At 46.4% G+C, this 15,373-nt stretch overlaps 1 protein-coding gene across 1 annotated transcript in view; it reads left to right on the forward strand.

Annotated features, from left to right (window-relative positions):
- The first annotated feature begins 242 nt into the window (after positions 1-242).
- Positions 243-15,373, forward strand: part of LOC137527986 (involucrin-like) — a 61,484-nt gene continuing 46,353 nt past the window's right edge. Inside the window, exons 1-4 of the mRNA XM_068249151.1 lie at positions 243-329; positions 427-623; positions 1,066-1,144; positions 7,203-7,261. Coding sequence (XP_068105252.1) covers positions 602-623; positions 1,066-1,144; positions 7,203-7,261 — 160 coding nt within the window. The 5' untranslated portion in view covers positions 243-329; positions 427-601. The remainder of the gene's footprint in view (positions 330-426; positions 624-1,065; positions 1,145-7,202; positions 7,262-15,373) is intronic.

Here is a 15,373-nt window from a genome sequence, read left to right on the forward strand (position 1 = left end):
TACCTGTGATGTGGAATAGACTCTGAGGAGCTGGGGGTGTACTTATAGTAGTAGAGGACACCTTTTTTGACATGATTGACTTGGCTTCACGATCTTCAGAAAACTGCTGGATTTCATGTATGCTTGCACTAACTCACTGGCTCCAGGCTGCTGATCACCTGACACCTAACGGATAAACAGTAACCAGCACAACTGCCATCTTCGTGTTTACTATTTACCTGCATCGGTGTTTTACTTCAGCTTACATCTGAAAATATGCCTGAAGAAGGGATCTAGATCCCAGAAAGCTTGCATCCTTTAACTCTATCAGTTAAAGTATCAGTTAAAAGGTATTCCTTTTACAAGACTTTGTTTTTTCGGTACTTACGTATTATTGCATCTGGAAAGTTTGGCAGCTTTTTGTTACATTTCTGTTTGCTCACCCAGGAAGATCTGACCACCGAAAGTTACGACTTTCTGTTGCACTGGATCCCGAGTCGGAATGATGCTCAGTTCCCAAGTTATGGGGCTTTGAAGGAGGGGTGAAGGAGCTTTGAAGGAGGGGTGTCCCCTGAACTTGGCTGCAGAAAGTACAATTAAAGAAGTTCGGGACAAACCCAACATGATAATAAGCAGCACACCCGGTAGGTCTTCTTCCCAGCATAAATCTGTGTCTTCAATACTTATGTCAAGTGCCCTAGGCCTCTCATTACAGATGAAGGAGCAGCGCAGCTATGCACCCTCGTCTCCTCTGTGAGGGTTACACTATAGTCCAATCCTGTCCCAGAAGCGGTCACTTGCATACCTGATTTTTAACTATTTTAGACAGAAAGGAACACCGCATAGTTATTTGTGTGCTAGGCACTGTACATACCCATGTCTATCTCATCATGTCACATGCCACCTCTGGTGTCCTTTAAACTGGCACACTCGCCTTGGATTAAACAAGTTAGAACAGCACAATGGTGTCACCTTCCTGCAGTGTTACACAAATGGGTGGGTTTGGTGACTCCTCCACCCATTGTATAAATAGGATCCCTGCTTGCTATCTGCTATCAGTGATCTCTTCTCCTCACATCTTCCCAGGACTTCCTCCTACAATGATTCTCCTCCAGACCGGGGCTTGTGCTTTATTCCTGCTGATCATCCAATGCCAGTCAGCTGCGTGAGTAACTTTTATACTACATACTACAGAGTACCCAGATACCTCCACTAGGAGAGCCTGTAGCTTATAGGCAGGCTCACATCCAGAACCCCTGGTGTATAGCGAGCGTATAGCTTATACATATTACAGCAGGGGTGCCCACACTTTTTCGGCTCGCAAGCTACTTTAAAATTCGCCGAGGCCAGGAGATCTACCAGCGTTTCAAATGCTAAGCTTAGCGCCCCCCCCCGCGCACAGGTTAGCCAGGTATACTGTATGTGCCCGCAGCATAGGGTAGCCAGGTATAGGTGCCCACAGCATAGGGTAGCCAGGTATAGGTGCCCACAGCATAGGGTAGCCGGGTATAGGTGCCCACAGCATAGGGTAGCCAGGTATAGGTGCCCACAGCATAGGGTAGCCGGGTATAGGTGCCCACAGCATAGGGTAGCCAGGTATAGGTGCCCACAGCATGGGGTAGCCCGGGTAGCCGGGTATAGGTGCCCCTAGTATAGGATAGCTGGATATATGTGCCCACAGCATAGGGTACCCGGGTATAGGAGCCCCCAGTATAGGATAGCCGGGTAATTGTGCCCGCAGTATAGGGTAGCCAGGTATAGTTGCCTCCAGTATAGGATAGCTGGATATATGTGCCCACAGCATAGGGTAGCCGGGTATAGGTGCCCACAGCATAGGGTAGCCAGATATAGGTGCCCACAGCATAGGGTAGCCGGGTATAGGTGCCCACAGCATAGGGTAGCCGGGTATAGGTGCCCACAGCATAGGGTAGCCGGATATAGGTGCCCACAGCATAGGGTAGCCGGGTATAGGTGCCCACAGCATAGGGTAGCCGGGTATAGGTGCCCACAGCATAGGGTAGCCGGATATAGGTGCCCACAGCATAGGGTAGCCGGGTATAGGTGCCCACAGCATAGGGTAGCCGGGTATAGGTGCCCACAGCATAGGGTAGCCAGGTATAGGTGCCCACAGCATAGGGTAGCCCGGGTAGCCGGGTATAGGTGCCCCCAGTATAGGATAGCTGGATATATGTGCCCACAGCATAGGGTACCCGGGTATAGGTGCCCACAGCATAGGGTAGCCCGGGTAGCCGGGTATAGGTGCCCCCAGTATAGGATAGCTGGATATAGGTGCCCACAGCATAGGGTACCCGGGTATAGGAGCCCCCAGTATAGGATAGCCGGGTAATTGTGCCCGCAGTATAGGGTAGCCAGGTATAGTTGCCTCCAGTATAGGATAGCTGGATATATGTGCCCACAGCATAGGGTACCCGGGTATAGGAGCCCCCAGTATAGGATAGCCGGGTATATGTGCCCGCAGTATAGGGTAGCCAGGTATATGTGCCTGCAGTATAGGGTAGCCAGGGATAAGTGCCTGCAGTTTACGTGGTAGTACCTCAATCAGGTGGCTGAGGATCCAGGGCAGCGTGCCAGTAAAGTGCCCTCCGGCGACCGCGGGTCCAACAGCGCTCTGGTGGGCTAAGGGGCAGCATGCTAGTTACATGCCTTCCGGCGGCTGTGGTTCCAGGAGTGCTCTCTGTCTCTGCTCTGGCGGGCTAAGGGGCGGCGGGTAGCGCGTGACAAGCGTGAAACGTGCCCGGCGCCGCCCCCAGCCCTGACGTCATAGCTGCGCGGCCTCTCTCCTTCCTGGCTCCTTATTGGCCAGCGGCGGCAGCAAAATGTGATAAAACGCGGCCACATTCTATAGCTAGCTACCGGCCGCAACATTTAATGAGACGCGGCCATGAGGCCGCGATCTACCGAGAAGGCGGTCGCGATCTACCGGTAGATCGCGATCGACCTATTGGGCAGCCCTGTATTACAGGGTCACATCAACCCAACATGCAAACCAGCCTGTTCCGGACTGTTGGTTCTCATCAGTGCATGGCATGGATTGATATGGCTCTATGGGAAAGGGCTTGCACCAATACTTAGGAATACCCAGATAGCTCATCATGACTCAGAACCACTAGTACAGCCCTGTGGCGCAGCTGAGGAGCTGTGGGCCCCAATGCAAGTTTTACATTGCCCCCCAGCACTCTATACATAAAAATTGATACGGTGCAGCAAAACCTGCCAAAGAGAAGGTACAGGAAGGGGATGGGAACAGTTTGTTAATGATTACCACTATTCAAAGCATCTATAGAAGTGATTATTACTGGCACAGGACTAATAAAGAGCTAATACTGCAGTTGAGGGATGGTCACTCGGGCCCTTTTGGTCCAAGGGCCCTGATGCGGTCGTTATCTCTGCACCCCCTATTGCTACGCCACTGGGAGAGCATATAACTTATACATGTTACAGAGCCACATCAACCCAACATGCAGACAGCCTGTTTTGTACTTTTTGGTACTCATCAGTGCATGGCATGGATTTGATATATCACTATGGGATAGGGTTTGGAAAAATACTACAGAATACCCAGAGAACTCATGGTTACCCAGAACCACTAGGAGAGTATAGGGGGGGGGGGGGGGGGGCAAAAGATATTGAAAAGCCCTCCAAGGAAGTGATGTTAAATATAATTTTGCCTTCTGAAAACAGAAGGAATTTGCAATAAATCAGATGTTTATTACATCAAGAGGCCCTGTGGTGGCATATATTAGAATGTAGTAAATTAATCAGAATACCCATTTTTACATTCATTTTCCCGGTTTCAGCACCAGAAACACTTCCTATATCTACAGTGGCTTGCAAAAGTATTTGGCCCCCTTGACGTTTTCCACATTTTGTCACATTACTGCCACAAACATGCATCAATGTTATTGGAATGCCACGTGAAAGACCAATACAAAGTGGTGTACATGTGAGAAGTGGAACAGAAATCATACATGATTCCAAACATTTTTTACAAATCAATAACTGCAAAGTGGGGTGTGCGTAATTATTCAGCCCCCTGGGTCAATACTTTGTAGAACCACCTTTTGCTGCAATTACAGCTGCCAGTCTTTTAGGGTATGTCTCTACCAGCTTTGCACATCTAGAGACTGAAATCCTTGCCCATTCTTCTTTGCAAAACAGCTCCAGCTCAGTCAGATTAGATGGACAGCGTTTGTGAACAGCAGTTTTCAAATCTTGCCACAGATTCTCGATTGGATTTAGATCTGGACTTTGACTGGGCCGTTCTAACACATAGATATGTTTTGTTTTAAACCATTCCATTGTTGCCCTGGCTTTATGTTTATAATGTTTATGTCGTTATCCTGCTGGAAGATGAACCTCCGCCCCAGTCTCAAGCCTTTTGCAGACTCCAAGAGGTTTTCTTCCAAGATTGCCCTGTATATGGCTCCATCCATCTTCCTATCAACTCTGACTGGGGGGGGGGCGTGCGCGGCGAAAATCAGGGGGAATGTGGTGCGCGCAGCGGCGAAGACTGGGGGTGGGGTGTGCGGCGTGCGCAGCGGTGAAAAGTGGGCGTGACCATGACATTGTATGGGCGGAGCTATCGTAATGATGTAACAGCGAGGCATAAGAAAGCAGTGTTTACGCCATGATGTGGTCAAACGAGACTTCGCATCATGGGTGTGCAGAAACTGTGATGCTAATAATATACTGTAACCCCAAAGCAGCAAAGATAGCCAGCTATGACCATTAAATAATAAATGCAGCAACAGTTACCCCAGAATATAAACGCAATATGGGCAACATGTCGGCAGAAAATAAACGCAATGGGCAACATGTCAGCACAAAATAAACGCAATGTGGGCAACATGACAGCACAAAATAAACGCAATGCGGGCAACATGTCAGCACAAAATAAACGCAATGCGGGTAACATGTCAGTACAAAATAAACGCATTGTGAGCAACATGTTAGCACAAAATAAATGCAATGCGGGCAACATGTCAGTACAAAATAAACGCATTGTGAGCAACATGACAGCACAAAATAAATGCAATGCGGGCAACCCATCAGTACAAAATAAACGCATTGTGAGCAACATGACCGCACAAAATAAACGCAATGCGGGCAACATGTCAGTACAAAATAAACCGATTGTGAGCAACATGACAGCACAAAATAAACACAATGCGGGCAACATGTCAGCACAAAATAAATGCATTGTGAGCAACATGTTAGTACAAAATAAACGCAATGCGAGCAGCATGTCAGTACAAAATAAACGCATTGTGAGCAACATATCAGCACAAAATAAACGCATTGTGAGAAAACATGACAGCACAAAATAAACGTAATTTGGACAACTTGACAGCACAAAATAAACGCAATTTGGACAACTTGACAGTACAAAATAAACGCATTGTGAGCAACATGACAGTACAAAATAAACAAAATTTGGGCAGCATTTCACCTGGAAAAAAAACTCACCTGGCAGAAGTCTTCTCTGGCTCCCGGGCGGCCTCTGGCGCGCTGCTCCTCGGACGATCCTCCAGCCTGTCTCTCCCGCGCTGACAGGCAGAGCAGGGCTACGGCAAGATGGCGCCCGAAGCCCTGTACTGGAGACACAAATAGTCTCCAGTACAGGGCTTTGGCAGCCATCTTCCCGTAGCCCTGCTCACCTGCCGGAGACTATGCAGGCTGGAGCGAGGCTGCAGGCTATGAACTGGCGTGGCGTCTATTAGACGCTGCAGCCAATTCATGCGATCGTACGGTGGCCAGCGTCCCGAGGCCGGGACTTCCCGCAGCTAAAAGTGGGACGTTTCCCGGGACCTCATGCAGCCTGGGACAGCGCCCCCCGAAGGCGGGACATGTCCCGGGCAATGCGGGACGTATGGTCACCGCACCACCATATTTGACAGTGGGGATGGTGTGTTCAGAGTGATGTGCAGTGTTAGTTTTCCGCCACACATAGGGTTTTGCATCTTAGCCAAAAAGTTCCATTTTGGTCTCATCTGACCAGAGCACCTTCTTCCACATGGTTGCTTTGTCCCCCACATGGCTTATGGCAAACTGCAAACGGGACTTCTTATGCTTTCTGTTAACAATGCCTTTCTTCTTGCCACTCTTCCATAAAGGCCAACTTTGTGCAGTGCATGACTAATAGTTGTCCTATGGACAGATTCCCCCACCTGAGCTGTAGATCTCTGCAGCTCGTCCAGAGTCACCATGGGCCTCTTGACTGCATTTCTGATCAGCGCTCTCCTTGTTCGGCCTGTAAATTTAGGTGGACGGCCTTGTCTTGGTAGGTTTACAGTTGTGCCATACTCCTTCCATTTCTGAATGATCGCTTGAACAGTGCTCCTTGGGATGTTCAAGGCTTTGGAAATCTTTTTGTAGCCTAAGCCTGCTTTAAATTTCTCAATAACTTGATCCCTGACCTGTCTTGGACCTGTCTTGTGTGTTCTTTGGACTTCATGGTGTTGTTGCTCCCAATATTCTCTTAGACAACCTCTGAGGCCGTCACAGAGCAGCTGTATTTGTACTGACATTAGATTACACACAGGTGCACTCTATTTAGTCATTAGCACTTATCAGGCAATGTCTATGGACAACTGACTGCACTCAGACCAAAGAGGGGCTGAATAATTACGCACACACCACTTTGCAGTTATTAATTTGTAAACAATGTTTGGAATGATGTATGATTTTCGATCCACTTCTCACGTGTACACCACTTTGTATTGCTCTTTCATGTGGAATTCCAATAAAATTGATGCATGTTTGTGGCAGTAATATGACAAAATGTGGAAAAATTCAAGGGGGCCGAATACTTTTGCAAGCCACTGTATATATTGCTGTATATTGGTAGGTAGCTTCACCCTCTCAGTGAAGTCACAGCCTAGGCTGTTTAGCTATATGGAATTTTGCCCAAGGCCCCCCTTCCCATCAAGCATTCTGGGAGACCAGATATTATTTTCACTGGCTTCAAAACACAGAGAAAACAAACATTCCACAGAGCTGAAGCTGACAGGACTAAAGATGTCGCCATCTGAGATAAATGTCAGAATGTAAATCAGGGAGAGGAAAGATTTTACAATGGGCAAACACTGACTTAATTATTTATAAATGAATATTGTAAAAAGTAAGAAATTATTTTCAGTACAGTTCCTGTTTGAGTCCTCTTGTGTTTTGTTTTAATATATATAGTTTTTCTTTATTTGCAGTCTTCCTGTGATGGGGCCCGGACAGCAGGGGGAGCCGAAGGAGCCGGCCAGTGATGAAGGTTATCTGTTGTTTTGCACATACCCATTCACCATCACACATTTGCCAAATCACATTTCTATTTCAAACTGCAGCCGACTAAACAGAAAGTCATCGCAAAGATGCATTAATTTTGTAGCCGGGGATCCAGTTGCATGTCAAAAGCTGCCAAGGACAGCCACAGTGCCAGAGACATGTCTTGAGGGGAGAAGAACAGTCTGTTAATGATTACCACTATTCAATCAAAGCACATATAGAACAGATGATCATTACTAACATAACATCAATGAAGAGCTAATGCAGTGGCTGAAAGAGGGCACCTCTGATCCAGGGGCCCCGGTGCAATTGCAACCTCTGTGCCCCTATACACCACTGGTCCTCACAGGGCTCTTTCACATTAGCCAACGCGTGCAGGAGAATGGCTGGTGGCCTGCGGCGTGTCGGCGGTGCGACGCAATCAGCGGTGGTAGCTATTAATAGCTCAACGGGAAATGCCGGCTCCCGGCGGATTGACGCCATATATACAGTATATATACACCCCATCACCAGCGAAAGATCACCATGGCCAGTCAGAGGGGAAGCTTTGGGATGTGACCAATCAGGTGGGGATGCTGACACCAGACCAGCCAAGCTAGCCAATCACAGCCACCTGCTGCTCCTTTTGCTAACTGGTGTTGATGGTCTTGCGGGCGGGACCTATCAGATGTCACTGCTACTGATAGAGTGCAGTGATTGGCCCGACGATGGTGCCATGGTCCCGCCTGCGAGACCATCCATCAGCACCAGTTGGCAGAAGGAGCAGCGGGCGGCTGCGATTGGCCGTTCTGGTGCCAGGCTGCCAGCACCTCTGCCTCAGTGGTCATGGCAGGTGCCACCAGGATGGGAATTCGGGGATACGTTAATGAGGAGGGGAGTCTGTGTGTCAGGAAGGCGGGAGGGAGCGTGGAGGGGAGGCAGGCGCCAGGTATACTCCTCTCAAACTGTTTGTCTAAATGCCGCCCCCTAGATTTTGCCGCCTGAATTACGTGATTCAAGTGATTTCATGTTAGGTCTGCCCCCGACTATCAATGTAAGATAGCAGAGCATTAGGATTCAAATATACAAAGTATTGTATATACTCGAGTATAAGCCGACCACCCAACTTTTACCTTAAGAAGATAAAAATGGAAAAAATGTTTGAACCGAGTAGAAGCCGGGGATGGCAAAAGCCACAACACCACTAACAGCCATGGCCGGCTACAGCCATATATTAGAAAAGCAGCATAAATTCAGCAGATTGCAATAATAAGCCAGAACATAGGCCTACAATGGAGATGGACATGCAGAGAACTCCTGTTGCAAAGTGTAAGCGGGCATAATGATAAAGCAAGGAATGCAGAGCCACATTGTCATGTATCTAAAGCTTGATATAGGAATGCCAGGATTCTCACCACTCAGTAGACACTGTCCCTGTATGCCTTCCAAGGCTGTAACTGGAAATGAGGGTAGCTGGGACCTCCCATGGAAATGTCAAGGGTGTGGTCTCCCTCAGATGATTCATCACTGTGCATATAGTGGGGCACTGTGGGGGTTTCTCAGAGTAGTGACTCAAGTATATGCCGAGCCTTTTTTTTTTGGCCCAAAAATTAGGCTTATACTGGAGTATATACAGTAATCAATTTGTAATAGCTGCCATGAATCCTATATGTAAAGCTGACATCATAGCTCCCAACTGTCTTTCGGAGGGACAGTCCCTCTTTGAAAAACAAATCCCCTTGTCCCTCTTTCTTCCTCATTTGTCCCTCTTTCAGGACTGATGTACAGATATGTGCAATATATGTATTGTTCTCTTGAAAAATGTGTTTAGCTAACTCTAAATTTTAGTCCCATCCTTTAAATGGATTTTATTTCTCCTTTTCAAACATTAAAGTGAACCTCCGGACTAAAAATCTACTCAGCAGCACTGAAAAGGCTTGGTGTTTCTTTAACAGTTTCACAGCATCAGAACTTTGTTTTTCTTACCAAAGCATCACTTTTAGCTGCCTTTTTATCTAAGCTCCACCCATCAAAGAAAAAAAGCCCGGGCTTTTTTTCCCTGATGCTGTGCAGAGCATGATGAGATTTCCTATGTTGTTATTCACGTTGCCTAGCAACTGGGAGAGGTGCTCAGGACACAGGACAGTTGGAACTGTGTTTCATGCTCCCTGTCACCTCCTTTCAACCAAAAAGATGGCTGCCATCATGAAATCAAACATTTGCCTGTTCTTTTAAAACAGGGTGGGTAAGAGATTATATTACCTATCTATTTTAATTAACATAACTAACGTAACTTAATGACAGTATGTTTGTTTAGGCTGGAGTTCCTCTTTTTAAGGCTGCTTTCACAGTGGGACGTTACAGGCGCACGTTAGTGCAGCCTGTAATGCAGCCCAACTCACAGTAATGAAAAATCAATGGGCTGTTCACAGTGCCCACGTTGCGTTACATTGTAATGTTGGACGGTGAAAGAAAGTGCAGCATACTGTGCATTATAAGCAGTTTTAGCTGTGTTAGACTGCTTGCACATTCTCAGTAATGTTGGAGGAGGAGGGGGGAGTCCACTAGTGCCCCTAGCCACATGGCTAATTAATATTCACTGCACTGTGTGACGTGCAGTGTTTTCTTCCTGGAGTGGCCGCTCTGTGCGGTGATTGGCTGGCGGGACCACGTGATGCGGAGTGTTCCGCTCACGTGGTCTCCACCAGCGCATGCATCAAAAAGTACACATCACGGACGCATCAAGAGCCGCTTAACGCGGCTCTATGTAGCGTCCTCAAACACCACCACCATGCGTTGCGTTAGGGGCACGTTATGCGACCTTAACGTCGCATCTAACGCAACTTCTTAGTGGGAAAGATCCCTAAAATGAAGGGAAAGTACTGATGATGGAAATGACCAGTGTGGTCTGAATGACAAAACTAAAGCTTTGGCTTCTGAATTTTTTTTGTGATATGCATGATGAGGGGTGTGACGGGGGCGTGGTTAGGGTGTGGCAGGGGCATGTCTTAAATTGTCTGTCTTTCTATCTACAAAAGTTGCGAGGTATGCAGACATGAAGGGCTTGAATATTTCTCAGCTAAGGAAGAGCTCCGCACTAACTTTTTAAGATTTTCTGCCTCTTTCTTGATCAGTTGCCGAGCCATAGCAATCGGGGATGCAGAGGGTGTAACTGCACTAGGACGCCCTCCTCCAGTCGGTACTTTGGTTTTGCATTAGTGCTGTGCTGGCAATGATCACGTCTGTATGTGCTATGAATAGTGACAATCATTATTCTGCCCTGTTTACACCTCCGGCTGTGCTTGGCCAGCTGGTTCTGGTTGCCTTTATTATATGACTACCTGATAACCTGGCATTGCCCAGGTACCTGATTTGGCTGTGTCTCCACCCCCTTTTCTGAATTTGAACCCCAGTCACCCAATGACCAACTGTACCAGGTTTGAGGCTTGTGCCATTACCAGTGCAAGAAGGGCAGCAATGACATATTCCCCTTGAAAATCAATGTGAATTTTGATTGGCTGTTGTAGGCTCCACCCACTTTTCTGAATATTAATCCCAGTCACCCAGTGTCCAACTGTGCAAAGTTTGGGAACCCTGCCATTAACAAAGAATGGCTGCTGTTTATATTTGCCAATGAAATTTGTATTTGTCTCCACCCACATTTTGGTTATGGGGATAAAAAGTATCCTACATGTTATTCCAGGTAATGTACTATGTGTGCCAAATTTCATTCACATTGTTCAGCCATTGTTGTGTGATCGAGTAACATCCAAACGTTCACATTTATTAGTGAGATTAGATTATCACACTATGGGCATGATTCACTAAACTGTGATAACTCAAATATCACACCTTATCAAAGATATCACACCTTATCAAAGTCAACACGCCTTATCAGAGTAGTATAGCAAGCGCTACGAACCCGCAGGGGCTCAGGGCAGGACGACTCATGCCATTGCCAATTAGCAGGTATAAGTTCGTAGCGCTTGCTACTCTGATAAGGCATGTTAACTTTGATAAGGTGTGATATCTTTTCATAAGGTGTGATATCTTTGATAAGGTGTGATATCTTTGATAAGGTGTGATATCTTTGATAAGGTGTGATATCTTTGATAAGGTATGTTATCTTTGATAAGGTGCGATATCTTTGATAAGGTGTGATATCTTTGATAAGGTGTGATATCTTTTCATAAGTAGTAGCAGTAGGGTATTGTACCGTGTTAGCCATCAGTAAAAGCAAGAAGTTTTAAATCAGGATGATACCATTTATTGGCTAACTACAAATGAATAAGAATAAACAAGCTTTCGGCCTTGCAGCCTTCGTCAGGTTTACATCCTGTTAGTTTGCAAGCTGGTGGTACAGACAGCTTATATACATGCAACATCAAAAGGGAAAACAGATATTTTTTTCAAGCATAAATACGTCATTAAGATGCCTTAATACAAACAGACCATCTAAATGGGGTAAGATAAGGATCCTTGTTTACTCCATTGCTCACAGACCTTGTCTTTAGGACTGACCCAGAGGTATCGTAAATTCCTAGTTCACAAGCTCAGCTAGAGTGGCTGAGACAGTTCATATATCATCAATCTCATACCAATATAGAAAGTTGTTGTCCTTATTCAAACCCTTCTGCACAGCTTTGAACCAATTTATACATTTTGTTTCTGCTATTAATCGGTCGTTTGACGTTTTGAAGCCGCCCTTCAGGGCAGTGACACGCAGATCATCCATGCTGTGTCCGTTGGACCGTAAGTGTGTAGCAACTGGGAGTCCAGATTTGGTATCATTAATGGTGTGCCTGTGTCCATTCATACGTTTGCGCAGTGTTTGTCCAGTTTCTCCCACGTACATAACATTGGGGCATTTAGCACACATGATCAGATATACCAGATTGGTGGACCCACAGGAAAATTTACCTTGTATTCTGTACTCCTGTTGTGAACCTGGTATCGTTACCCTGTCAGTGGAGTAAATGTGTCTGCAGGTCCCACATATTTTTTGTCGGCAGGGTGATGTTCCGTTTTGTTGAGGCCTATTCAAAGAGCTCCTGACAATCATCTGTTTTAGATTGTGTGGTTGCCGATATGACAAGAGTGGAGGTTTAGGGAATATCGTTCTCAGTCTGTGATCCTTGTGTAAAATGGGATGAAGTTCCTTAGCAATCCTCCTTAAGATTTCCAGGTGTGGGTTGTAGGTGACAACCAAAGGGACACGTTCCTCTTTCTGGTTTTGCTTATATTTCAGGAGTTCAGTCCTGGGGATGTTGCTGGCTTTCCTGATTTGGGCCTCAGCCATGGGAGGACTGTAACCTTGTTTAATGAAAGTGTTCTTAAGGTGATCCAGGTGCTTGTCTCTGTCCATCCTGTCAGAACAAATCCGGTTGTACCTTATTGCTTGGCTGTAAATTATAGAGTTCTTAATGTGCTTGGGATGAAAACTGTCATATCTTAGGTATGTGGGACGGTCTGTAGGTTTGCGATACACAGAGGTTTGTATGTTGTTACCCCTGATGTATATGGTGGTGTCCAGAAAGTTGATCTCTGTGTGAGAGTAGGTAAGTTTCAATTTGATTGTAGGATGGAAGGCATTGAAGTTCCTGTGGAACTGGAGAAGATCATCCTCACTTGCGGACCAGATGATTAAAATATCATCAATGAAGCGGAAGTAGGCCAAGGGTTTTATGCCACATGCATTGAGGTATTCCTCTTCGAGTTTGGCCATGAATAGATTTGCATACTGTGGAGCGAATCGCGAACCCATTGCCACACCCATCTGCTGTAAATAGAGGTCCTGTCCAAAAGTGAAATAATTATGAGTGAGAATTAATTTGATCAGTCCAGTAATAGGCTTTACAGGTATGCCCTGACCCTGAAGATATTTACGGCAGGCCGCAATACCATCATCATGGGGAATGTTCGTGTACAGGGACTCCACGTCCATCGTGGCCAGTATGGTTCCCTCAGGTACTGGGCCGATGGCTGACAGTTTGTTCAGGAGGTGGGTGGTATCCTGTAAGTAGCTGGGTCTTTTACAGACAAGAGGTTTCAAGATGTTTTCCAGCCACCCTGAGATGTTCTCTGTAAGAGTTCCGCTCCCTGAGATTATGGGCCTGCCTGGGTTTCCCTCTTTGTGGATCTTGGGAAGCATGTAAAAGCAGGCTGTTCTAGGCTCTTCAGGGATAAGGGTCCTTACATGTAGTCTGATGTTTGCAGGCAATCTGTTAACCATCCTATTAAGTGCCATCCTGTAGCCTTTTGTGGGGTCCCCCTGTAATTTGGCATAGTGAGCGGTGTTGGATAATTGTCTTTGTGCCTCCTGGATGTAGTCACTGGTGTTCATTATGACTATGGCACCACCTTTATCCGCTGGTTTAATAATAATGTCCTTATTCTCCTTAAGGGATCTGGTGGCCTGTTGCTCCTGTGGTGTTACGTTCTGGGCCAGTGTCTTTCTTTTACTCAGGATCCTGTCAGAGATTCTGCATCTGAATTTGTTGATGTATTTATCCAGGGCCGGGTTTTCTCCTTCTTTGGGGGTCCATCTTTTTTTCTTCTTTTTAGATCTGCTGCGTTTTGGTCCATTATCCATTATATCACAGGCTTCCTTATCATGGTAGTGTTCCTTGTATCACAGGCTTCCTTATCATGGTAGTGTTCCTTGTATCACAGGCTTCCTTATCATGGTAGTGTTCCTTGTATCACAGGCTTCCTTATCATGGTAATGTTCCTTGAGTCGCAGCTTTCTGAAAAATTCCTCCATATCTCCACAGAGTGCAATCCTGTCTATGGGTCTCGCAGGGAAGAATGACAGGCCTTTGGAGAGTACTGACATTTCAGCTTCAGTAGCCAGATAAGAGGAAAGAGAAGAGAAAAGGGAGACCGAGAGCCCAATATAGTGTAGTATGTTGTATAAATAGAGAAAAATGTTAAAAGTAAGTATTATACTTACAAACCTGGGTTGCTCTAAGGCAACCACTGTATACGCAGGTGGGGAGATTAAGCCTGACCCCACTCAGGACTAAGATGTCGCTCTCTGTAGATAGGAAAAGAGGGTATATCACCCTTCCACCAAGGGTGGACAACTTAATATGCAAGGATACAGAGGCGCCAGTAGGATAAAACAAGATAAAAGGTTTAAAACGGTTTAGGTGGCGGTGGTGGACCGTCCACACACAAACAGACAAAAAATCGCTGTTGATTGTAGAAAAAAAATTCACAATTTATTCACATACTCCTACATAAAAGTGCAACGCGTTTCACGGGCAAACATCCCGCTTCATCAGGCAATAAACGAACGGAGTATCTCACAGCTCTGAGTATATTGATAGCTTGGCACCTGCCTGGAACTCATTGATCCGGGCAGCGCAGGGCTCTGGCGGGGGGGGGCCCTCTTCAGCCGCTGCGTGCGGCCGATCGCCGCAGAGCAGCGGCGATCAAGCTGTGCGCGCGGCTAGCAAAGTGCTGGCTGCGCGCACAGCAATTTATAGAATGAAAATCGCCCCACCAGGGGCTGAGATCTCCCCCTGCGCGGCATAGCCCGAGCTGAGCTGACCTCTGTTTACAGAGGTGCCAAGCTATCAATATACTCAGAGCTGTGAGATACTCCGTTCGTTTATTGCCTGATGAAGCGGGATGTTTGCCCGTGAAACGCGTTGCACTTTTATGTAGGAGTATGTGAATAAATTGTGAATTTTTTTTCTACAATCAACAGCGATTTTTTGTCTGTTTGTGTGTGGACGGTCCACCACCGCCACCTAAACCGTTTTAAACCTTTTATCTTGTTTTATCCTACTGGCGCCTCTGTATCCTTGCAGATAAGAGGAAAGATTCATTACACCTGTGGGTTGCTCTTTTTCTGCTGCTTGTGCATCCAGGCGTCCACTCTTAATTCTAAGTCTCTGAAGTTTTTTCTTTTTGTTGTTAATTAGGAATCTCTGTAGTTTCCCATAGAAGGTCTGTAGTTTATCCCATGTATATCCAGTGGGGTCATCATTCAGAGACAGTTTCAGGCTCTGTATCTCATCCTTTGTAATCCTCTTACGGTTATAGCAGACTCTTAACCTCCCTGGCGGTAAGCCCGAGCTGAGCTCGGGCTATGCCGCGCAGGGGGAGATCT

The sequence above is a fragment of the Hyperolius riggenbachi genome, chromosome 8 (genome assembly GCF_040937935.1).
Source record: "Hyperolius riggenbachi isolate aHypRig1 chromosome 8, aHypRig1.pri, whole genome shotgun sequence".
Classification (NCBI taxonomy): domain Eukaryota; kingdom Metazoa; phylum Chordata; class Amphibia; order Anura; family Hyperoliidae; genus Hyperolius; species Hyperolius riggenbachi.